The sequence below is a fragment of the Polistes dominula genome, unplaced genomic scaffold (assembly GCF_049000335.1).
Source record: "Polistes dominula isolate Pdom_NZ unplaced genomic scaffold, Pdom_raw_medaka contig_24, whole genome shotgun sequence".
NCBI lineage: Eukaryota > Metazoa > Arthropoda > Insecta > Hymenoptera > Vespidae > Polistes > Polistes dominula.
Window position 1 is genome coordinate 6,239,750 of NW_028301150.1, and position 27,751 is coordinate 6,267,500.

At 29.0% G+C, this 27,751-nt stretch overlaps 1 protein-coding gene across 3 annotated transcripts in view; it reads right to left on the reverse strand.

Moving 5' to 3' along the window:
- Positions 1–27,751, reverse strand: part of Shab (Shaker cognate b) — a 43,379-nt gene that overhangs the window by 5,403 nt on the left and 10,225 nt on the right. The window contains exons 3-7 of one of the 3 annotated variants that reach the window (XM_089177728.1): positions 18,740–19,586; positions 17,928–18,226; positions 9,820–9,903; positions 1,665–1,934; positions 1,248–1,586 (exon numbers count right to left, since the gene is read on the reverse strand). In XM_089177728.1, the coding sequence (XP_089033854.1) occupies positions 1,248–1,586; positions 1,665–1,934; positions 9,820–9,903; positions 17,928–18,226; positions 18,740–19,586 (1,839 nt within the window). The remainder of the gene's footprint in view (positions 1–1,247; positions 1,587–1,664; positions 1,935–9,819; positions 9,904–17,927; positions 18,227–18,739; positions 19,587–27,751) is intronic. The other 2 variants (XM_089177729.1, XM_089177730.1) reach the window with 2 other exon arrangements.

The window sequence follows — 27,751 nt, forward strand, 5'->3', positions numbered from 1 at the left end:
CACGAGATTAGAATATTTGATTAGCCATTGGGAGCGGGGTTGGGATGTTCGGAAATAGATAATTTCGAATAGATTCAAAACAACTTGTGGAAAAAAAGATTTCTACGATAGGCGTGTCTCTGGATTCTTTGTTCTGTTTATTTATTTATTTTTTTTCATTATTTCTCATATTTCTTACGAGATTAAAAAATTTAATGGATTGTTGAGGGTGGGGGGTTGGTTTTGGAAATAGAAAATTTTTCCTAGTGATTTTTTTTGTATTTTTTGTGATTGGTAAAAGAGTACGTATTCTTCTTCGTGTCAGTTGTGTCTTTTTAATGTTTAATGTTAAATGTTAAATGTTTAATCTCTCTCTCTTTCTCTTTCACTCTCTGTACTGTTTTTCTTGGGGTAGGGGGATATTTGACTGAATTGGATTGTATTCAAAAAGTACTGCGACGATATGTTTAATATTTATAAATAATTTAGATATAATATGTTAAACATTTTGCAAAAGTACTGATAACGACATATTATAAAGTTATTTTAAAATTGTCAAATAATTTATTTCAATTTATACAAGATCAAACATATTTTATTTAATACAAAATAGTATAATACTATTTATTTATTTATTTAAAAAAAAAATAAATTCAGATTAGATTTTCTCTTAAGATTAAATTATTTACAAACAATGATTAAAAACGATACTATGATTATTATTAATTTATTACATGTAACTATTAACATCTACATACGTATTGATTTAATCAATATAAAATATTACCATAGGAGTAAGATAAAGAGAAACAAATTCAATAACCTAGAGAGAAAGAGAGCCAAAGAAAACCGTCTCATCGTAATAAATCAATAACCTCAGCTGTATATACGTATGTAAGTATAATATATTATTCGTGAAATTTATTTTTAGGTTAGGGAAGAAAAAAGAGTGAGAGAGAGAGAGAGAGAAAGAAAAAAGAAAGATAATATAAAATATGGGAATGAAAGAAATGAGAATGATGTTGACATCGAGGAAGCCTACTACTACTAGAAGATACTAACGCTGACAACTACGAAAAATTTTCATTGACTATTGTTCTAATATACCAACAATAACAATAATAATAATAATAATAATAATAATAATAATAATAACAATAACAATAAAATATAATAATAAGAACACGTCTAATTCGAGCGTCTAATTAATCTCACTTGATAGCTATTTAAAAAAAGAACAAAATGGTAAATATTTTCTAAAAACTTACCTGCTGAATACGAATTTTTCTATGTTTAGGTATGGAGTCGTTGAGGGCAACTTTACTGGGCTCGTTGAAGAGACGAATATCTTTAAGAGATTCCACGGTGGGTGATACATCGCTGACATTACGGCCAACTTCTCCGGAAACCGATTTCTTCACTCTTCCAGCACCAATTCCAACACTAGTGACACTACCAACACTACCACACCCAACTCCTGTCGTAGTAACGTTATTACTACCAACACTACCAACACCACTACCACCACCTCCACCACCAGCACACTTGTCGGCTGCTTCTAAAGGATTAATGTAAAGGTTGCTGTCCGCCTCTTCCGTTAGATCCCCCTTTAAAACGTTCAACGAGAAAGAAAATGGTCGATCAGGGATTAGAAGATAATAATAATTCGTAGGTTATTGGCCTACCTGAGAATGCGACGGATGCGTTTGACAACTAGCATAAGTGTCAGAACTATCGACACTTCCTTGCTCGTTATAAACTTTGCCGAACGTAGAAGAAGACGATACGTCGGGTGCTTGCAACGGTGATGTCTTCGTTTCGATAGCAAAAATTGATCCTATTCGATCAATACCGCTTGCAGATCTTAGAGATCGTAGCTCCTGACAAACGGGATTACGAAAGTCGCTGGTCGCCAATGGCATTATGTTCTCGGCGTCTCTGAACTCTTTGTATTCCTAAAAAAGATCGAGGAGTTTCGCTGAAACGCAAATCCCGGTGTGTCCCTCTAAAATCCTTGACCAAGGTTTCTTCGCAACACACACCTTCACCTTGTTGTTTTTTTTTCTTTCGCGGATTAATTAGAAGAAGAAGAAGAAGAAGAAGAAGAAGAAGAAGATGAAGAAGATGAAGAGGAAATAAATGAAATAGTAATTTTATTTTGCGATTTCTTTCAAATGAAATTTTTATCGATCTCAATTATGTTGAATAGAATTAACATAAACGATCAACGATTTGAACTTTTACAAAACAAATATTCCTTTTTTTTTTTTTAAATATCGGTATTTTATTCTATATAATATTATCGAATCTAATTGAGAGGTTTCGTTATGGATATGTTAGGAAAAAAATTTTATTTTTAATTTCGTATGAAATTAAATGCAAACGCGACGATGTTTTATAAAAAATAGAAAAAAAAATATCTTTGGTAAATTATTTGCGAAATAAATTGTAATTGTCTAGTCAGACGATATTTAGAAAACACGATAGGTCAGATTATTTTTCATAATTTCGACGATAACGAAGAAAAAAACAAAAGAAAAAGAAGAATGAGGAAAAAACTTGACAAAAATCTCGAGAAGAATTAAAGTGTCACTCTTGACAAGAAGCAAGCTGTGAAAAGACACTTTTCAAACAATAGGCAAGAAGTATCAAGGTAAGAGAGACATCGGTGCTTACCCTCGAACGTGATACTTCGTCCAAAAGAGTTGTTTATTACTCATCATTTTTTTTCTTTTTTTTTTATTGAAAATAAAAAGAAATTTTTCCCTTTTTTTTCTTTAATCTATTTAACAAATAAGAAAAAAAAGCCACAGAGATAAAGAATAATAATTAATTACAATACTACGTGCTTTTTACTAAATGTTTAATGAAACATTCTACTAAAGGATTCTCATGACACATGTAGGTACAATTATATACTCGCCTGGTATAAGTCCGCGATGGTAATTTGCTTTATAGACGACGTTGAACAATGTAGAAAATACAGGAAGAAGTAGAAGAAGAAGAATAGAAGGATTAGAAGAAGGGTTAGAAGAAGAAAAAAATGAAGAAGAAGAAGATTTCAATCACATTAAAAGTATCTCAATCAAAAAGATTACGAAATATGAAGCTTAAAGAAAATATTAGTTACAGAGTTAATCTTATCTAACATAAAGCGTATTTGTTAACCCCTTTAGCTACGATGCAACTGTGCATAGAATGAAATCATCATTACTAATTGTGTATATGTCAAGGAAATTGATGTAGAATTGTTATTTCAATGCTATCGAGACACAGATTATTCATTTAAACTACATTACCATTGGTACAAAGTAGCATTGATGATGTAATTCAGAATTGGGCCAACTTCATTGTGACTCTCTGCGAGCTTCAAAATCCTCAGACATCAATCAATCGATCGATCAGTTAAAACCTTCCCACTCCCACGCCTACTCAAATTCATTAGTCAACATTCCGCTAATTCATGCATTAATCGAAAGATAAATATATTGCAAAAATACGAACAAATAAAAAAATACACGGATTATATATATTCGGTGTACCGTAATCTTCGAAATTCACGGTAAAACTGATTCCGTTGTCCTCTATGAAAGTTCTTTTATTCAATAATGTGTTTATATGACTTTATGAAGACTACGTAAGCATAAGAAAAAGTAATCTTGGTAATAAATAGAATTTCCTCATATGGAAAATCATATAAACAACATTGAATAAAAGTACTTTTATAGAGGACACCAATGCCAGTCTAACGGTGGATTTCGAGCAGAACGGTACTTAGATCTTATACTATATGCTTTTAGACAATAATATACATTACTTTCGAATTATTAACAGTTATTTAAGATATTTCGAACACAGTATTGTTCTTTACTGATACTTATGATTACTTAAACATACATACATTGGTTTAAACATTACATACTTATTAAGGGGGGATATACATTTTGAAAAAAAAAATCGATTTTTTTTATTGCATTTTCTAAAAGTATATCATTTCGAAAGTATTCTGTCAAAATTTCATAAAGATGTGACCTTTATTTATGGAGATATTGTAGACGAAAGAAATAATATGTAATTCTTTCTTTAATTTATCTCCTGTTTAAACGCGTTTTTCTCGAAACTATGTTTTCAAAGTCGGTGAGTAAGAAATCTCACAAACGGCTTAACCGATTGCTTTCAAATTTTAATCAGTTATTAAAAGTATAATAGAGAACAGATTAAACGATCGGTTTTTTATTTTTAATTAATATATTTTTTTTTAAGCCGATAAATAGGCGTTTTTTTGGTGAAAAAACAGAACTTTTTTTTTCAAAAGTGCGCCATTTTGCTAAAAATTAATATTTTGGAAAAGTCGATCGTTCAATCTGTTAAAACGCATCTATACAAGGTATTTGCATTGATTTTGTTTATTTCAGATGATCCAGTAAAGAGATTCTTTACTCACCGCAAACCATCTTTTTTTTGGACACCACGCAGATTGGTTATAACTCGGTTGTGTCTAAATATTTTTACATAAAAAAATTACTGTATTATCTTCAAACATGTATATTTTGAACTAAAGATTATTCTGTAAAAAATATAAAGCCAGTTTTCCAAAAAAAAATCGTAAAAAAAGCGTTTTTTTCGGGCCTTTAAAGGTATATCCCCCCTTAACGTACTTTGAATATTAAATAATTTTGATCTTATGTTTTATTAGATGAAAATTTTATCTGCCTCACCCCCCGAAGTTATTAATGCACAGAAACGTTAAAACAATCTTAAATATAGGTAGAGTGCATTAGAGTAATAAAACAATTGTTAATTAATAGAAGGAAATGTATATTGTTGTGTAAATACACGAAGTATCAGATCGATAAACCGTTCTACTTGAAATCCACCGTACCACCGAGTGGACAAAATTTCTACGAGAAATCCACCGAGTCATTGTCTTCTGTCAAAGTTATTTTTTTAAATGTTGTTTATATTCCTTTCCAAACGCTGTGCATGTGTACAATGATAATAATATTCCTAATCAATAAAATTTAAGATTGTAACGTTCAGATAGCATTTCTTTCATTTTAATGTAATTATTTTATCGTATAATATTCATTCTAATGTAATTATATTACAGGAGAATTTTACCTTCGAAGTCATCACTGCGCAAGATCGATAAAATAATTACATTAGAATGAAAGAAATGCTAAAATTAGAACTTTATAATTTTAAATTCTCTTCATTAAGAATATTGTTCCCGTTGCACACATGCGCAGCATTCGGAAAGTCATATAAACAACATTGAATAAAAGTATTTTAATAAAGGACAACATTCCAGTCTGAAGGAAAATTTCGAAGAGAACGGTTCTACGAACATATATTTCGTACTTTTAAACAACAATATACTTTTCCTTCAATTAAATTAACAATTAACAATTTGACTGCCATGTTGGTCATATATGACCGGCCACAGTTTCTCCTGAGACGCCACGGTAGTCATAGGTGACCAGAGCGTATGATCTTTTACAATTGTGTGTGTATTTGAATATGACCGATATATAGAAGATACTTTAAAATAAAAAGTGCCCTATTGAACAATTACAATTTATTATTATTTTGTCATTATATTCTTTGAATAATAAAAATAATGCCATGGCGTCCTGGGCAAAACATATAATTTCAGCGTGGCAGTCAAAAGGTAAAATTAATACTCAAATGCATTCTATTTATTTTACAGGAAAATTGTACCCTCGAAGACATCACTGTGCAACAGCGATAAAATAATTACATTAGACTGCAGGAAATGCTAAAATCTGAACGTTATAAACTTAATTTCTCTTTATTAAAAATATTATTCTTGTTATACACATGCGCAACATCCGAAAAGTCATATAAACAACATTAAATGAAAATACTATCACAGAGGACACTGTGTCAGTCTAAAGATGAATTTCGAAGAAGGTACGTAAAATTTATACTCCGTTATTTTAAAATACAATATACATTCTTTTCGATTAATTAACTATTATTTTTTGATGTGTCGGACAACTTTTATGTTCTCTAATGATAATAGATACTTTTTATTTTTTACTAAAAGTACTTTTTTTTAACGTTCTTGGCCAATAATGACTTTGAATTGAAAATTTTTCATCCGATAAAATATTTAATCGAAATTAATTTAATATTCGAAGTATATTAATAAATATGTAATGTATTAAAATTAAATGTACGATCGATTAAAATTTATTTAATTATAACTCGCGTATATTATATCTTATTTAGATTGATTCTGATATTAAAAAGTTTTTAAATAACAGTAAAACAAAGAACGAACAACTGTTAATTATGAACAGAAATATCGAATTCTTTTTACTGTTTTTTTCAGTTATATCTCAACACCTTAAGATTTTTATCAACGGTCGTTTTCTGTATATTATTTTTCTATTTGCTTAAATTTGAATAATTTTGAATTTAACTTATGATGAAATAATAGTATATTATTAATGTATTTATATCTAAATTGTCTTCATTCTAAACACATTATACCAATAATTTTTGTTTTTCAAGCAAAAATCTAATAAGTGTAACGGTATACGATTTTTAAGTGACACTCTCTTGTATGTCTAATTTATATCAATATAACGCATGCATGTACAAAATCTATTGACTAAATCTTTTCGTAACACTAATCTTTTTAGCAACGTTCTAATATTTTTTGAAATAAACAAATTGAAATAATTTGATCAAACTCAAAACATCGATTCCATTCAAATTTCTGAACAAAAAAAAATACTTTTTCACTTAGAATATAACACAAAATATCAAATATCGTACTAATATAACGATCATGTTACTTCAACGCACATGAATCATGTTACTGCTGAATTCGATGTCATTCTAATCATTGAACAGAACAAATGTTTCGAGCATAGAAAAATCAAATTCGATGTTCTTGTTAGTTTCATTTAGCGTGCACTTGACAGCAATAGTAATTAATAATAGTAATGAAAATAGTACAGGGTGGGCCAACAATACTTCGGTGGGTCAAAAGTTGTAAGGTAATTTGAAAAATCAATTAATCTATTTCTAATATCGTTTAAACTTGTAATTAAGCTTGCAAATGTACAAAGAGTCAAGTTTGCACAGTTTTATACTTTGATAAAAAAATAAACTCGAGTAAAAAAAATCGGAAAAGAAGAGAGATGAATAAAAAGTTTGTAGCTTAAAGTGGAAACAATTGTTTTCTTTTTCTTTTTTTTTTTTTTATTCTTTTTTATTAAATTCACCTTCACTTAAAAATAAAATATAAGTTTTTCGTGTTCGAGGCTCAAAACTTTTCAATCTACCTTCATAGATATTTTTGTATATAAACCTAGGATAATTTTAGGGAATTATCTAGGGATCTTGAGTCCACCCTGTAATAACAATAATAATAGTAATAATAGTATTAATCTTATTAGCAAAGCCGTATAATTCCGGAGAGGATTTAACTATTATTAATTAACTCGATTCGCCTGTTGGCTGTAAGCAGTTTGTGCCAAACGAGATAATATAATGCTAATTAACATGGTGTTTGTTGTACGTACGTGAACACATAACACGTGTTTTCTGGTTTAACTTTGTTTTTTATTTAATTTTATTTTTTTTTACTATGCCTATCTTTTATTCCAGCAACACTATATATAGCCAATATCAATGAATTAATCGGATAAACAATTATTAATAAATAGAAACAACGATCTAACACGAATAAAAAGTGTAATATTACATCGTGTAAAACTATCTAACAAGGCTTTTTTTTCGATACATTGTGTACGATGAATTTGGCCGTACTGAATAATTTCTCACACCTTAATCCTCTTTTTTTTTTTAATTCTATTTGAAATAATTCATTTTAATAGAGTCATTTGTTATCTACGTTTAAACAAATTGTTTCAATCTTTGTTTTTTTTTAAATTTTATAAATCACAAGTCGATAGAAGGAATGAAATTATACTCCATTTGTATATGCCAAAAGTTCTTCATATTTATAATATGATTTCAAATGAAAATCAATTTGAATGAAACAACGTCATTTATTTTTTACCAATATCAAAATTTACGGACAAAAATCTACACAACGAACTTTCTATATGATAAACGTAATTATTATCCGAATACAATTCCCAGTATACAATACATTTTTATAATTTCTCAAAAAAAAGTCTTCATTCTGATAATCGATAAAACATATACGTAAAATCTCAAACGATTTATAAAAACGAAACTGGGTTTCCCTTAGGTGGGGGGGGGGGAAGTTAATTTGTACAAAAAAAGGCATGTTTTTGTGAATTTTTTGTGACGACACAGTAAAAATCTCTTTTTTAAAACCAATGGTACATTAAAGTATGACATTCGAAGAATATTGTATAAAATTTTCACGAAGAAATATTAAAAAATACGGCAATGGCAGCAATTATTCGGACGTGTCTCAGGAAAAAAGTAGAATTGCGGGGCCCATCATAACTTGGTGCTGGATCATCTGAAATCAAAAAATCAAAGTTCATTCGTTAGATAATAGTTTTCCCCAGGTAACGCTGGGAGGGTTTTTCGAAATTTAAATTTTTCACTTCAAAGTGTTCCAAAAAAGTGAAAAATTTAAATTTCGAAAAACCCTCCCAGCGTTACCTGGGGAAAACTATTATCTAACGAATGAACTTTGATTTTTTGATTTCAGATGATCCAGCACCAATATGATGGGCCCCGCAATTCTACTTTTTTCCTGAGACACGTCCGATAATTGCTGCCATTGCCGTATTTTTTAATATTTCTTCGTGAAAATTTTATACAATATTCTTCGAATGTCATACTTTAATGTACCATTGGTTTTAAAAAGAGATTTTTACTGTGTCGTCACAAAAAATTCACAAAAACATGCCTTTTTTTGTACAAATTAACTTTCCCCCCTAAATCGAATCTATTTAAGAATGGCCCAAAATTTACATAACAACATTACGAAAGATCGAAGAAAATGAATGTTCTAGTTAAAGTTAAACCGAAAAATAGATAGAGATAGGTATGTATTAGATTAGATTAGATATATCGAAACACGCGAACTTTGGCAGTAACGATTTCAACTTTATTATTCCATACATCTTTCTTTTTCTTTTTTATCGTTCTCTAAAAGAAATTATTCAGTTAGCGGCACGTTGTATATCGATTGAAATATAAGAGCTTTCTACACATTATGGCAAGAATTAAAAGGGCACAAAACTAAACTAACAATATAAGAAGGAAAAAAGAAGAAGAAGAAGAAGAAGAAGAGGAGGAGGATAAAGAATAAGAATAAGAAGAATAATAAAAATAAAAATAAGAATAATAATAAGAAGAATATGAGTCGAATTCTCGCTTGGCGTGACCGCCTTGGCGATATCTCGACGTGCCTTGACCTAGAAAATTACCTAGGCACACGCAAATGAAATTGCAGGTGAGGGTTAGGAAGAAAAAGGGAGGCTGAAAAGGGGGGAGAAAGAGAGAGAGAGAGAGAGAGAGAGAGAGATAGAGAGAGTGAAAAAGAGGACGACGAGCTACAATGTTTGGCGTCTAAAGCTTTGAATGAAGGAGTATCGTGTCAATGAAAAAGTTGTGCTGCGGTTGATTGTTTTAATCGAAGGGGGTTGCCATTACATACACCTCTACCAACAAATTTCTTACAACGATTGTTTTTTTTCTTTCTTTTTTTTATGTTCATGTTTGATGAAAACATCTAATAATATGAAAGATAATATTGATACGTTTATTTAAAAATAATAATAATATATGCGAGGTGGTGTATGCAATGTTACCGTGTGTGAGAGAGAGAGGAAGAACGTTTGTGATCGTAAATACCTTCGTAGTACAAAAGCAACACTCGAATTCGCTAGGTATTTCATCAATTTTCTCGAATTTTCTGCTCTCTTTTTTCTCTTCATCCTACAAATGTCACACACACAATTTTTCGATTTTACTTATTTGCGAGTAAGACTCGGTCCTCTGGATGATTTCGCGAAGTATCCAGATCGTTTAGATATGTTCTTTATATTTATTTATTTATATATATTTTTTTAATATTACGAACAATTGTTACTTACTTGCGTAAAGAAATAATTTCATGTTAGGTTAATTATTCTTATTTTTATCGATTAATTATTATTAAACGTATTTAGGAAGATCATTTTCACGAATACTTATTTTGAATTGGTTATTTAAAATAAAATAATTTCTTTTTTTAAACGATTTGAATGCTTTGCGAACGAACAAACGTAAGAAGAAAGTGTGTGTTTAATAATAAAACAGGAAGAAAAAAAATAAAAGTAAGAAAACGATTTAAAAAAGAACGTGTGAAAAATAGAAACGTAATAAAGAATAAAAAAAAAAATGAATATAAAAAAGAAACAAAATATTCGATCACGTGGAGCCAGAGAGACGCAAGTATACTCTTTTTTTTAAATTTATTTTTTAAATTATATACGCGAGATCGGAAGGAGTGCAAGTGTGTGTAAGTAAGTAAGTAAGTAAGTAAATAGTGTTATCATCGTGCTAGTCGCAAACTTTGTAGTAGAGTAGAAAGTAAATTAAGTGATAAATGCTTGAACGTGGTCAGACGAAATGGAGATTCGTCCTTTTATCGAAATTAAAAACGAAAGGTTTATTCGAACGAACCTTTTTTGTTGCTTTTAACGTAAATCGATTAATGACCGTTTTCTCTTTTTTTCTTTTTCATAAATTATTTATGTGAGACACACGGTGCTAAAATATGTGGTGTTGTATAAAAAGAAATGAAAACGTGGTAACACTGATCGGATTTAATATGCAGGATGTTTTTCTATACGAGTTTCGATATTTTCGAAAGATCGATTTATTCGTAAAATCAATAATCTGAATAATAATAAAATATACTCGTTTATGAAACACAGCTTGTATATCAAATCGTTTTTAATAGCAAAATAATTGACGATAACAATTTTTTCTATCGTTACTTACGCGAACTTTAACGGCATTGCGTTGAAGAATTTCAAATTAAAACATCGCTCGATCTGTCTTTGTTGAGATTATGTGTGTATGCATAATTATCACTTGATTGTACAGTAAAAAAGAAAAAGAAGGAAGAAAAAAAAAATGTTATAACAAATGTCTTTATCGTACTTTTCGTTTGATTGGAACTAAAGTAAAATATTTAAAAAGAAAAAATACTATTTATGGTTTTTTTTATTTCCATCGAAATTTCTACGATCGTAGAATTTGTTCCCACATCTCTTTGTGTTCAGTACACATTCCCTCTCTCTCGAAATAATTATCAAAATATTTTCAAATAAAAACGTAAAAAGAAGATTTTTTGTTTTGATTTGAAGAAAATTTGACACGTAACGCTTAGCAAAAGTTTTGTATTTTTTATTTATTATATTAGCAGAAAAAATTCCTAAATCGAAGAATAGATTAGATATAAATTTGTATAATTATTTTTTTGTAGTATAATTTGTACGAAAAAAAATTGAATTGAATAAAAAAATATATGAAAAAAATAGGTCATCGTCCCCTTATTCTCTTTCTCTCTCTCTTTCTCTCTCTCACACACATACACACACAATTTCGATTTAATTATCTACAATTAGTGCAAAATTTTCAATTAACAAGATCGAAATATCGTTTCATAGAAAAATTTTGTAAATGAAAAAAGAAAAACAATTTCTTCGAATTTCGCAAAAAATTTTGAAAAAATAAAAAAAAAACTCGAGGAAATGTTCTGTTGTATAAAAAATATAATTAATAAAAATTAGTAAATAAAAATTGGAAAAAAACCGCGTTAATTAAATTTCGTTGGAAATATTTGAATACACGTATTTCTGTGTTTTTCTTCTCACCTTGCATTCATTCACAGTTAAAAAATAGTTATAATTAGTTTCATTCGTCTATTCAACCAATATCACATTTCAGTAATCATTATTATCATCAACATTATTATTATTATTATTATTATTATTATTATTATTATTATTATTATTATTATTAATTATTATTATTAATATTATTATCATTATTAGTAATAGTAATAATTACATACGTAAAATTACATACGATAATCTTTTTTTCTATTTATTCTGTTTTTTTTTTGTTAATTCGTTCGTTTTACAACTTCGTTCATTTCTACGTCTTTTTATATTCGTTCAATTATTGTTCCGAGAAAAAAGATTCGAATCTTAACTATAGTTTGTTGTTGTTGTGTTGTTATTGTTGTGTAGTAATAATAATAGTAGTTATTGTTGTTTATCAAGATAAGTGTGTGTTTGATGGAGGTAAAATTTTGTTAAAATGTTTTAAAATCTATGCGATGCGTTTGAAAAATATTATCTGCTTTTCGAATTGAAAAGTAACGATCTATTGTCTCTTTTCTAATTCGGAAAAACGTTAATCCTAATAGAGATTTTAGAGTTAGTTAGGGGACCTTAGTAACATAAATCTCGATTAATGGCAATCGAGTTTTAATTTTTTTTTTCCGCATCGATTATCGTAAGATTCGTTCTGATAGAGACACACAACCAACAACACGGCAAGGTCCGACACTAACAGTAGGTTAATTTGTCTCTTCAACGAATCTGTGTATGCATGTGTGTAAATATATATATATATATATATATATGTGTGTGTGTGTGTGTGTGTGTTTGTGTGTTTGTGTTTGTGTCTGTTAGAAGGGCACAGCTTTTCTCAACGTTGCTGGTTCAATGCGCGCTGTCGGACATTGCCTGTAACATATCGACACGAAAAAAAATCTGTCAGATATATATATGAGCGTTTGAGTATGTATGGTAGACGGGCCTTTTATTTTTTTTTATTTTTTATATTTTTTTATCTTATTTTCTTTTCTTTTTAAACCCTCTAACAAATTCACGTTACTCTTATTATTTGTTTCTATTCAATTGGCTCACGCATATATCTGAATTATTTTTTTATTTTTTTTTTTATTTTTTATTTAATCACAACCACTTGACTCACATTGCCAATGGTTTCTTTTTTTTTTTTAATTCTCTCTCCCTCTTTTTATCGAAAGTTTGTTATTTCTTAATTACATATATTAAGGAGGATTAGTTAAATTAATAATATAATACGTAATATTATAAATCATTCCATTTTAATATATATATATATATACGCATGTATATTATTTATTTATCTTAAAATTTAATTATTTCCACACAATATTGTTGTTCAATATTTTTTTTATAATTTGATTTTATTAATTATATTGCAAATGAACCAATAAAATCATCGATTAGCAAATTTAATTCTCATTTCTTTAAAGTTCACAGATCTTGATTATAAATTTCATTTTTACAACTGTATAATAATAATATATTATATATGCGCATATATATATTTTTATATAAACATAGAAGAAGTAAATTTAATTTGTAAAAGTTTAAACAATTGAAATGAAATTATCGTTTAATTTTATATAATACTCGACAGAACGAATAACAAATATTTCGAAATTATTTTTAATCGACGATAAAAGAAAAATTTAAATATAAACAAGAATAGAATAAAAATTAAAAATAACCAAAAATAAAAAAGATGAAATTTATTAAAATATATTTCACGAATAAATGAGATCCCGTAAACTATTAATTCTAAAATAAATCTTTCTTGAGCAAATGATTGATTGATCAATCGATCCAAGACCTTTGTACTTTATGAATGCTTGTTCATTCGATCGTGAAAAATTGAACTCAATAAGAAAAAAATATCAGGAAAGGGTCTAAACAGAAAATAATAATCGATCAAACGATCAAAGCTTTTAACTATCGACCAAATTATTTCTACTTCATCGACAACGATTTAACACAACTTTGTATTTATAAAATCGAAAATAACAAATTATCGAGAGAATTAAAAATAACGAAAATAAAGGAAAAGAAAAAAAAAGAGTATAGCAGGGCTCGTGAAACGAATATATTTAAATTTTACGTGTTTAAAAACATAGATTATGTGTAAAGTATATAATTACGTATAAAGGTTCAAATTGTATTGTTTCAAAATAGTATCTCACATAGGAAAACGAACGAATGTGCGTGTATACTTTTATGTGTATGTATTTGTGTGTGTTTGTGAAGGATAGGAAAAGTAAACAGGTGTGCGAATAAACCGTGAAAAATATTACATACATCGAAATATAATAATATATATATATATATATATATATATATATATATATATATATATATATAAAGATAGAATATCGTATGAAAAATAGTAAAGGATAAATATAACGATGAAAAAAAGAAATAATCGTTCTTTCGGGCTCCTCAGAGATCGTTGATTCGCTTTTGCGAAAGGTTACAGGACTTGCGCAAAAAAGAAATCAATCATTAAACGTATCTTTTGTCAAAACACCTTTTTATATTATTGCAAATACTAAGTATCCGAAAAATGGCAAATTCTTGTCATTTTTCTTTCGAATAGGCCCATTTGTTTTTTTCTAACGAGTCACTGTAATTACAAGTTCACGTTTTAAAATGACCAAAAAAGAAAATATTACAATTTTATTTAATAAATCAATAATTGAATATTTTTGTTGTGCGTTAAACACAAACTTTTTGGGCACCACGTATATTAAACCTCCAACATTTTAATATATGGGGAAGGGGGAAAAGAAAAGAATGTTTTATTCGAATTTCAAACGATGTTATTGCGCAAGTCTCCAAATAAAATGAGAGTAACACAATTTATATCTGTTCGTGAGAGTTTGAACAGACATCGTATGAATCATTCATCGTGGGATGACACGAGGTTTGCATGAACAAAAAAGAAAAAAATACAATTTTAAACATTATAAAGGGAGGATAAAAGAATTTCAATAAATAAATAAAAAATACGTACTCTCACTTACAAATAGGAAAACGCGAGAGGATCGAACGTTTTTATAATTAAGTGTCATGATCTACACACATATATTTATATATATGTATATATTTATATGGATAGTTATAAGATACATAGTTAGATAGATAGGTTAGATAGAAATATAGGTAGATAGATAGACGGATAGAAAGATAGATAGATAGATAAATAGATAGATAGAAAAATAGATAGATAGATAAATAGATAGAAACATATACATATACAAGGAGAAGCGAACTCTTCTTTCACTCAGCTGGCGTGTAAGATGCTATTTAGAATGTCATACTATTTTCAGCACGAACCTATTGCATCTATATATCAGAAAGAACACGCGTGGCAATTCTTGGACTTTGCAATCGTTAGAAACATTGCGATCAAGGTATTTTCTTACTTTTGTATATATATATATATATGATGTACACACGCATAGGCATTATAAATATGAACCCGTAATAACATTGGCAATTTAACGTTAAGAAAAGAAACGATCGTTCTTCTCGCTTTCCTTTATCTAACAAGGAACACATAAATCATCGATTTATCATTGGATAGGTAATAATAATTTTTTACAATTGAAATTCGTAAATTAAACCAATTTTTTCCTTGCGACTTTTATTTTTTTTTTTTTTTTTTAAGCTACAGCATCGAGCACACTTGAAGTTGCTTTGTAAACAAATAATTTCTCTTATGTTTTTTTAATTAATGTATTAATACTCTTCATTTTTGAAGATATTACAAAATATATTCGTTGATAAATGTAATAAAGAAATGTCAAGTATGAATTAAAATAAAAAAAAAAAATATACAAATATAAGAAAAAAAATAAATATATATGGTTATCAATATTATTATTAATTTATCTTAAAAATTGTATATATTCCAATATTTTTTTATTTATACACATATATAAAATACGAAGGACCGAAATGTTGAGAAATCTGGGCTTCTCTAATCGAGGGTAGTTCATATAATAATAACGAAAACAAATCTTAATAATTTCAGTCATTATTCATAAAAATGATTATAATAACTAAAAAGCATTAATTCTAGTTATATGAGTTAAGTAAAAACTTTCGAGTGCAACAGGTTAAAAGGGTTTACACACTACAATTGTATTATCAATATGTAAAATATTAAATCATAATAATTCATAACAAGTTGACACCGTTTAAATCGAAACATGAAACAGTATTGATTCATTTTTTTTTTTTTTTTTAATGATGATCGATGACAAATGGCTATTAATCTTGTCAATTATTTTTTTTTACTTAAACTTTCGAGGGTGCTCGATGATAAAAAAATAAATAGATAAGATAAATAGATAACAAAATTAAAATACAAAATAAAATAAATAAATAAATAGATAAATAAATAAATGTATGTATGTATGTATGTATGTATGTATGTATGTATGTATGTATGTATGTATGTATGTATGTATGTATATATTTAGGTATATGGTGTCGATAATAATAATAAGCGTTGATATCTGGCTCCATCGCTTGTTGCTTTACGCTAGAGTATAAAAGCACAGGGCAGGAACACGTAATAAGGTCGAATTCATGCTGGCGACATAGTGCGACACACACCGACAATTTTTGCAAAACAAAAAGAAATAAAAAAAAAAGCAAATGAACGAACAAACCAACGAACTAACGTACGTACGAACGAACGAGGAAAATTTTTATAATAATTCAAAAATTAACGATAAATACAACAACAAAAAATAAACGTAGAAATATATCGTAAGAAAAATCTTAATGCAACTCTAATATGAATAACGCTTTAATTTCGTTCGTGTAAAAAATATATAATCATCGATCGTAAAATTTAGAAACTATAGAAATAATTTAAGTTTTTAACGCGCATCATTTTTACGCGTCCCACATTTAGCAATTCTACGATATCGTGTAATTTCAAAAGCAAGGATGAAAAGTTTCCACATAAACCGAAAGTTTTGTAGGCGATTTTACGAATTAATTACACTTTTTTTCTCAATTTTTTTTTAGGAAAGATAGTTAAAAATCGTGATTTTATGAGCTTGAACACTCGTAGTTTTAGAATATAAAAAAAAGAAAAAGTTACCCCCTCACAAAGTGTCTGGAAATAGTGTAATTGATTTTTTATATAATGACTTCGTAACTTTAGGCCCATTTCATAGAAACTTCTCGCCCCACTTTTATACGCGTTTATTTTTTTTTTATACGTATCTATGGAAAAGAACAAAGAAAAAAGTGAACGTAAGTTGCACAATTGCAATTGCAAATTTTCAATACTCGGCATTAATCCGGTGAAGAAGCAGGACGTTGCAAAAGGGTTGTAACGTCAAATATTTAGAAAGATGCAATTGAACAATTTTGTGGGTTTCGTTCTTTAAAACCAACAAACTAAATCAAAGCAGCAATTCGTCATAATATACGTACATAATGACAAAACATTGAAATGATAAAACATTGACCAGCCGGAAAAGAAAAAAAAAAAAGAAATATATATATATCTACATTATCGTAGATTTTATAAACAATGATGACGACAACAACGTTCGCGGCCTTCCTGTGGTTTTATGCTCTACGTTTTACGAAATAGATGCTTCCGTATAAAAAAAAAACAAAAATCAAAAAGTAATACAAATTAGGAAGCTATCTGGTTCGCCATTGTAACCAGTCTATTTTTCGATTCTCGACGATATCATTAATAAAAAATATTTTCCATCAATTCACATTTTCACAAACCGATTGATAGATATTTTTAAATAAAAAATAAAAAACAAAATTAAAATTAATCCCCTTATAATTTTGTATAAAATCAATTCTTTTTATTAGAGACATATATTTATTTTTATTATAATATAATAATATCTTTTTATTATTATTCAGAAATATATATATTAATTCGTCTAATAATAATAAATAAGTAAATAAAGAAATATACATCTTGATCAACCGTCGGGAATCATTTAGGCATGTGAATGATGAGGCCATTTAAAAAATATATATATATATACATATATAAATAATTTCGCAAATATAATTGTATGCAATAAACAATTAGATGAAACTTACGCTGGGTGTAGTATTTCCTTGATTAGCGTTCTGCGCCGGTACCTCGTCGTGGAAATAATCGTCGTTCTGTGTCCCGGGTACGCTCTGTGCGAAGTCCAATAAACGACGATTCGGACTATCCGGTGTCGTCGGTAGGTCATTCGGCAGATTCGGGAAACAGGACGACGTGCTACGACGATGCCGGGAGAGACTGTAATGCTCATAATTACGATAGCAACCTGGACCGGTTTGTGCTGGTGCCCGACCGCATGCGGATTCACCTTCCGTACTGTTACCATCTACCCCAGACATGTTGTGACCTGGAAAAATGTATTTTAGAGAGTATCAGGAGTTTTGAACGATCGGTTTGTCGCTTCTAATCGAATAACCGATAATGCTGCGCTCGATTGAACTGTCGTTTTTAAGGGATTTTTATATACACGTTATTTCTTCTTGTCTCTCTTTTTTTTATTTTTTTTTTTATTTTTAAACCGACGGTTAAATTTGGAAAAAAGGTATGATTCTTAAATCGTAGTAGTAACAAAAAAAAAAATAAAAGGTGAAAGTATTTGCAAGACCGGTTATTTGTGAAACACCTTGTATCGATGTGCAAGATATATATATTTTAATAGAAACGAAATGTGACGTGCTAAAGGAGCATGCTTGCAAGTAATCGTTTCGTGACTCTTGCTCAATGATAAGGACTTCGAGTGGTAGGCGTTTAAAATAGAAAGAGAGAAAGATATAGAGATAGAGAGAGAAAAAGAGAGAGAGAGAGAAAGAAAGAGAGAAGGTCAAAGTCGTCCATGTTGCGTCAAAGGTCCGTCGCTTACCAGTATCAACGATGACGTCGATAAGGTCCATGCTCTTGGCGAAAGCATCCCTCAGATTGATGTGATGGAAAGAAACGATGCTGCCCTCTCTCTTAGCCCTTTCAAGAGCCTCCCGCCTCTTAAGGGCCTTCTCCCGTCTCATCTGATTCTTGTAGAACTCAGCGAAGTTGTTGACGATAATGGGAATGGGTAACGCGATTACCAGGACACCACATATACAACACACACTGCCGATCACCTTGCCGAGCGGGGTCGTGGGGTAGATGTCGCCGTATCCGACGGTGGTCATCGTGATGCCTGCCCACCAAAAGGTTTCTGGAATGCTTATGAATTTGGTCCCGGGCTCCTCCTTCTCAGCGAAGTATGCGAGACTAGAGAATATGAGGACACCCATTGCCAGGAAGAGCATCAGCAGGCCCAGCTCCTTATACGAGTTACGTAATGTAAAACCAAGACTCTGTAGCCCGGTAGAATGTCGAGCCAACTTCAAAATTCTTAAGATCCTCATAATACGAAAGATCTGCACTACCCTGCGTACATCTTGGAATTGGTCGGTCGCGTTCTTGTTAGTCTCGACCAGGAACAGAGACACGAAGTACGGCAGTATTGCCAATAAATCAATCACATTGAGACCGCCTTTGAAGAATTTCCATTTGTCCGGCGAAGCACTGAACCTAAGCATGTATTCGAGGGTGAACCATGTTATACACACGGCTTCCACCATGGCTAGTTGCGGATTGTCTTGAAAGTTCCCCTTCTCGTCATTCACTTGCATACTAGGAATTGTGTTGAGAGTTAGTGCGATCGTCGAAAGCACAATAAAGAGTATCGAAATCACGGCTATCACCTGGAAAAGCGACGGTCAAACCGGTCAAACGGTCAAACGGTAGTCTTTTTCTTTTTTTTTTTGTATCATCGTCCTCTATTAAAAAAACCTATCGCTAACTCGCAATATATATGACGAAAATTATCTTTTATTCTCCCTTTTACATTTCATTCAACTTTAGTATTAATTACCTAACGAGTATCTCCTATTATGAAGTTAAGAATGTGGAGAAAAAAGAGAGAGAGATACAGTGAAAATAAAACAGAGCAAAAGATAGAATAAGACAGAGAAAGAGAAAGTGAGAGAAAGAGAAAAAGAGATAAATATACCAAAAATTAAATCGAATCGGGCAATTAATTGGAAAACAGTTGTACCTACAAACAAAAAAATATATATATAGAATAGATTCTCTTGGATAGATTTCAAACTTCCTTTTAGATTTGAACGATTAATTAGGAATACGTAATTGAACAAGCGTAGCTATCAAAAAGAAGATGAAAAAGTGAAGAGGAAGAAGAAGAAGAAATAGAAGAAGAAGTGGAAGAAGAAGAAGAGAGGAAATGAGAGTTACTTCAAAATGTTCCAACAAAGAGTTACTACTCTCTTTCCTCCTTGATAAAAAATATATACACATATATATATGTATATATATGTATATATATATGTATATATATATATATATACGACGAAACCATATTGAGAAATATTTATAATACATAATAAGCTCTTTCATTTTACGAAAGCGATTGATAATAAAAAATTAAAAAGCCTTTGATAAAAGCTACAGAGATATAAAAGATACTATAAGAGGCTATTATGACAAATCTAAAGATTTGATTATTAATATTTTATTGGGATTAATATTTTCTATCATAATCTTCGCTTAATAAAAATTGGCGAATATAGAAGCGAAGCGACAATTAATTCGACGATTAACGAAACGTACGAAACATCTGGCATTGTACTATTATAACAAATGGATTTATTAAATGCTTGTTACAAAAGCAAGAGAACAAATGTTACGTTTAATTCTCCTCTTTATTCGTAATAAATACACGCTTCTTCTAAAAAGATATGACGCTATCGAAACGAAAAAATGAAAAAGGGAAGATAAATGTAAAAACGTGAAGAAATTCTTCATTAAGAGATGGAGAAAAACACGATCTATTGATTATTATGTCGATAAAAGATTTTTAAAATTGCGCAATTAATAATAATAATAATAATAATAATAATTATTATTATTATTATTATTATTATTATTATTATTATTATTATTTTGTCTGGGACGTATAAAAAATGCGAACGATGGGCCAGAGCGTAAAAAAGAGTCACCAACCGGATAGAAAGAAATTTGAAGAAATAACAAATATATTTATGTACGCTATATATATACACGAAGGCAACAGCAATAACAATAACAACAACAGCAAAAAAAGGGAACGTTGTATCCCCTATACATTTTTGGGGAGAAATTTAATTGATTGATTGATTGATTAGATGAATGAGAGGGTGCTTGTTGGTATAAAAGAGAGAAGATTTCATCACGTCATCTTTGGATACTAAGCGCGAGAAAGGCGCATTTAAGAAAAGGTCAATAATATATATATAGTATATATATATCATATATACTATATATACTATATATATATATGTTGGAGATTTTTTAAAGCAGCAGCACCGAGAAGAGTGGCTCGTCGTTTAAAGGCAGGTCTGCCCGACGTCGCTCGACTCATACAAAAATATGTTTTGCACGTTGTTCGGCAAGCGTATTGAAGAAACATCATTTATCTGTTCCCTTCAAAACCCCGCTCCCTCTGTCTCTGTCAATGGATCCCAACCCCCATCGGATAAGACGAAATCACGTTAATGTTGTATTCATTAATTACAATCCTATATGTGGCATTTTAATTAACCCTTTCGTTCCACAATGATATTCGTTCGTACGCACATTCTGACCCTTATATATATGGGGGGTCGTTAGTAACGAAAGGGTTATTAATCTTAATAACTTAGGATATAATTGTTATGCTTAATTATTGTATCGATCCCAACCAAGAAAACCCAATATGTATCTATATCTATATATATATATGCATATTTATATCTATAATATAATATAATATAATATAATATAATATAATAGATATGACAACATATCTGTATATATGTTATAATACGCGCGGTTTTATAGAAATAGTCTTCGTCGCGTCTGTGCAATCGCTACAATGCGAAATCAATTCGTAGATAGAAGGGTTTATAGCAAAAATTATGTTGTTGTTAAATAACGCAAAAAAGTAAGAGGCGCTCGTTTCGCAAATTTATAATTACGGGTAACCGAGCTAATTCGCCGTCTCGTGGTTTAATCTTATACAAATTGTTCTTTTTTCTTATTTTCTTTTTTTAATTTTTAATTTAATTCTTTTCAATTCTTCTATTTCATTTCGTCATAATTTTTGTTATTATAAAATCTTTTTTTTATGCATGGAAAGAATCGATTTTTCTACGATGTTTGACATCGGTCGTTAAAGATTGAAAATTATTTTATTCCTCGAGACGGCGTTATTGTATATAATGTCATTCGCAAATTTTGTAATTATTTGAATAAACCGAGCAAATTAGCCGTCTCGTGGTAAATCAAAATTTCAATTAAATTTTAATATTGATTATATTAACAGAATTTATTTGCAAATTTATTTTTAGAAAGATAATTGATTTTGACGATTATTGTTAATCAAGTTAAATTGATTTAAATCCATGAGACGGCGTGTTATTGTATAACTAGATGATCATTCGCAAATTTATTATTATAGCAGCAAATTCGCCGTCTCGTGATAAATTAATACAAAAAAGAAAAAAAAGATTAAATTCAAAAATTCTATCAAACAATTATTATTAATTAATTCATATCACTTATTGATTCATTTTATTGATATTTTCTTTCATTTTTGACAAGAAAAAGAACGAAAAATCGAAATATTAAATAGTAATAATAATAATTTTGTCATCATTGTAAATAGGGACACGATAAACATGATATAACACGATTAAATTCCTCGAGACGGCGTAATAGTGTGATACAAAATGCAATATTTTCAAGCAAAAACTTAATAAAGGTCATTGATAAAGTAACAATAAAAGGAATTTTGTCCTGCATGCAAGTTTAATGAATAAATGTACTATTTTCTCTCCATAGAAAGATAGAAAGAAAGAGTAAGAAAGAAATAGAGAAAGAGAAAGAAAGTAAGAGAAAGAGAGAACAAGAAAGAGAGGGAGAAAGAGAGAGAGAAAGAGAGAGAACAGTAACCATTTATCCACATGAAAATTGATCGTGCTAATGGTATACGATCTGGATATAATAAACGTGTCCGTGTGTGTATAAGTGCGTTAGTACGGTTAGTATAATTGTTTACAGAAAGCTGTTACGTGCGCTTTTAGGTATACGATGTGCGGTCATATTAGCTGCAAGGAAATGCCAAGTTCTATACGAAATCATTGAACAATAATATCCTGCCCCATTATTTTTTATTTATTTATTTATGTATTTCTTTTTTTCTTCTTCATTTTCTTTTTTTTTTAACAACAAATCATTTTCGTTCTCTAAAAATTCAAAGACGAATATATGCGCATATAAATTGTTTCTTCGATTTCGTTTAGAACTGAGAAAAAAGAGAAAGGGAGGATAACAGAAAAGAGAGGCTTATTATAAGTAAAAATAAAATGAAAAAAAAAGTAAGGAAGCCGGCGGCCTGTGATTTAAATTGTGCAAAAAGGCGAGATATCTTTCGTAAAAATTCGTAAATCAACGTGGTGGACATAAAGTGCAATGGAGATTAAAAACGCAAGCTAACTCTTTTATATTTATTTATATATATATATATATATATATGTTATTTATTTTATATATATATATTTATATTTATATATCTCCCCAAGTCGGATAAATAAATAAAACGCGTAACGGGTTTAAACCTCGAGTTGAGAATTTTGGAACAATCGTTTTTTTTTAATTCTTTCTCCGTTCTTTCCTCCCACATATCAAATTAAATTTATTTCGAAAAAAAATAATAAAATATATATTTTTTTGTTTATTTATGCATCAAACAGATCAAAACGTAATTTTTCTATAATAATCGATGAAAAACGAAAGTTCGTTGAACTCGACTCGAGAGTCATCAGATCGTAAAGCATAAGAAAAATAAATAAATAAAGATCTTTATATTTTATTCCTTTTATTTCCGGTTTGACGATAAAACGAAAAGAAAAAAAAAGGACAGAAAAAAAATAAAGTAGCACCGAAGGGATATAAGAGCTTTTTATGTTTCCTTTTTTTTTTTAACTAATCAAAGCCCAACTCGAAGTATAGTTTTTACTACTGTCACGACAAACGCGGAGTAATTATATACATACAATGACGACGAATTTGACGAAGACGACAACGACGACAATGATACAATAACGAGGACGATGACGACGACACAAAGACGACGATAACGAAAACGACAAAACGGATTTTCTTCTCATTGACCGATTTCTTCTTCCTACCGTTTTTAAATATACCGTCAATCCCCGGGAATTTATACTTTATTTAATATTGATATACACATTAATTAAGAATAATAATAATAACCGTTGCTGACTAATTCATGAGTAATTGTAAAGCTTTCTTCTAATTGAAAAAGAAAATAAATAAAAAGAGAACATTCTTATTCGCGACTATGAGCTTTATCTCTTAAAAAAAAAAAAAATTCGCATCGTATGTAATTTTTCACAACGAACACGCACATGTAATAATACATACTTAAAATCGTATATTATTATTGATATTATCAACAAAAATTATATAACATTAAACACGTCTCACGTTGATACTGTTATCAGCACGATTTTTATTTTTCTACGAATTAATGATCAACGAACATTTTTATCCTTCTCCACGTTTCGTTTTGAATAATTTAAAAAGAATAAAAAAAACCAACGTGAAAAATTTACTATTTTCGATTATTTTATTCGCATGGAAAAGTATAGAAATGTTTAAAAAGATATTAATCGCATTTCATTACTCCCAACCATCATCCCCCTCATCCCTTCGTTTGAAAAAAAAAACAAGGTTTGTACGAGACACTAATTAAAAAATTCGCTATATTTATATATCGATCTATACAAAACGAATGATCAAATTTGAATATCGTGTGGTTTAGAATGAAAAAATGTATCGATATACGACACATAAGCAAGTAATGTTAAAAGGTAAAATACGAAACGAACGAACGGGGGAATCTCACCGGCTTCTTTGGATCGTGACGTGTGCGTACGTCTTATTGTTAGTGTGGAGAAGAGAGAGAGAGAGAGAGAGATAAAAAAGATAGTTATTATATCGTCGATGGAGTGAGAGCTTGGAAAGAAAGAGTCGATTAAAAAAAGGAAGTTAGGTGCTGCCACGATTAAGAACCCCGCACAATTCTTTTTTTTTCTTTTTTTTTTTTGCTTTTTTTTAATTTTTTTTTTGTTAATCAATCTCAGAGCAATAGTGTGTGCAATGTGTATTGTTTGTGGTGTGTACGGCAAAATATCAGAAACATATATATATGTGTATATATATATATATACACGAGTAGAGCCTTTATACATATATATGTATATATATACGTATATAAATAATACGTAATTAAAAAAAAATAAAAGAAACAAATTCATATATGTATACACGTATATACATATATATTTTAGTATAAGATTTATAGATATATATATTTATACATATATATATAAAGTATATACATATACACAGAGAGAAAAGAGACAATTACAACATTCGCGAAAGGGCGCCGCCTGAGTGACTCGAAGATTCTCTCACAGTTTTTACTTTTTTATTTTTTTTATTTTTTTTTATCATTTTTATTTTTTTTTTTTTTTGTTAAATTAATTGAATACATTCCTCGACCGAATTAGACGTTCGCATACACGAAAAGATAATAGACAATTGGTGCTTACTCACAATTTTCTACTATGGTGACCTAAACGTCTATTCTAAACGATTAACTATGTCTACTTTTTACCAACAAATAATAATAATGATAATGATAATTAACAAAATATACGACCACATTAATTTCAACTGAAATAATAATAATAACAATAATAATAATAATAATACTAATAATAAAACAAAAAATTAATTAATGAATACATTCCCGTGCGATGTAATTACTCGATACGAATTACCAGACAAAATTCAGTGATCAAATTTCTACGTACAAATAATTATTATTGCGATTTCGTATCGTATCGCATAACTTACCCTTAATACATTCTTTTATTATTACATTTCTATTATTCATCATCATTTTCTTATCGCTTAAATTTAATGAACGTCAAATTCGGTTTATTGGAAATATATTGAAATTTTTATTTATATTACTATAATCAAGAAAAATTTGATTTTTGAAAAATTCTTATTGGAAAAAAATAATTCAAATTTTGTTAGTTTTTCTTTTTTGTTGGTAATCTTTTCATTCACATGTTAATTATTTTTTGTTATTTCAACACAAAAAAATAATCAGACCATTAGTTAGAACAAATAATATAATAACAAGAAATATTATTAGTTATCGAATTGAATTCGCTCGTAGCGAAATGATTAATTATCGTATATATTTGTGGTAGTTCATAGGGAGCGGTGTCGAGAAAGAATCTACGTGATACCTGGTAATCGCGTGTAATGCACTCCCATTATCATCCATAGCACGTTATATGGATTTCTATATAAAAACGTCATTGATTTTATTTAATACACTAAGAAGAGCTAAAAAAGCTTGATTACATATATTGCAAAAAAAGATATATAAATATATATATATATATATATATATATATACATATACATATTTGTATATGTACATATATTATATATATTTATATAGATATATAGGTATGTATAGTAAAAAGTATGATAATATAATTAAATGTGTGTCGTCACAACTGCCACCTAGAAATAAAACATATATTACGAAAATCGAGATAACGGAGAGTATAACAACATACGACCTCATCTACTATTATCAAAAATACTTACTCAATTACTATATTAATATATTATAAAAATATATATATATATATTTAATATATAATAGTAATAATTAGAAAAATTTTACAAATAAAAAATGATATAAAAATAGAAAGAAACGATGTGATAAGTGTGTGAGAAAAAGAAAGAAAGAGAGGGAGGAGGAAGAATATTTTTATACCGAAGATAACAAAAATCAAAAACAGGAAAAAAACGATAAGTGAAATTGGAAATTGTAACGAACTATGTATGCCGTTCGGAAATTAATTTCATTTTTTTTTACAGAGATTTCATTAATTACGTTATAAATGAAATTTAAAACATTCTTATGTTTAAATCTTTCGAGTAATTTATTTTATCATAGAATATCTTTTGATTTGTGGATATAAAAATCGTCGATTAAAAAAAAAACAAAACTACTTTCCGAACAGCCTAATATTATATTGCATTATAACAAAAGAAAAAAAGAAACGTTTACACATAACTAATGATGATAATAACAAAAATAAGAATAACTAAATAACAGGAAATTAATGTCTATTATAAACAATTTGGTTCGTTGCGTCCTATCAACTTTAATCGAACGATGCCAAAAACAAAGTACCAGATAAATCATGTCTAAAAAATTTGGTTCGTTGCGTCCTATCGACTGATAATCGATACACACGTATTCGAAAATATTACTATAAATATCGATCACTCCTCGACGTTCCACAAGATATTGCCAATTTGAGAAATAAAAAATTGGTTGTTTTGTTTTGTTTTGTTTTTCTTTTTTGAAGGGTTGTTTTCAACACGTCGAGGTACGATCATGGTACGATCGGATAAACTAGCCAAAGTGTGAAATAACGATCTAATAAATAAATGATTAAATAATTAAATAAATAAATAAATAAATAAATTAATTAATTATAGGCGAAATAAGTGTCAACGTGTACGTTCCCAAACGATATACATACATACGTTCGCAAAACGTTCTCACTACATTTAAATATTAATCGTCTATATTGAATATATTTGTATGTATGTATGTAATGTGAGCTACTTCGAATATAATCGATGCTCTCTAATATCGATGTTAATCAATATACCTTTGCTCGAATAGAAATGCTCCGGTGGT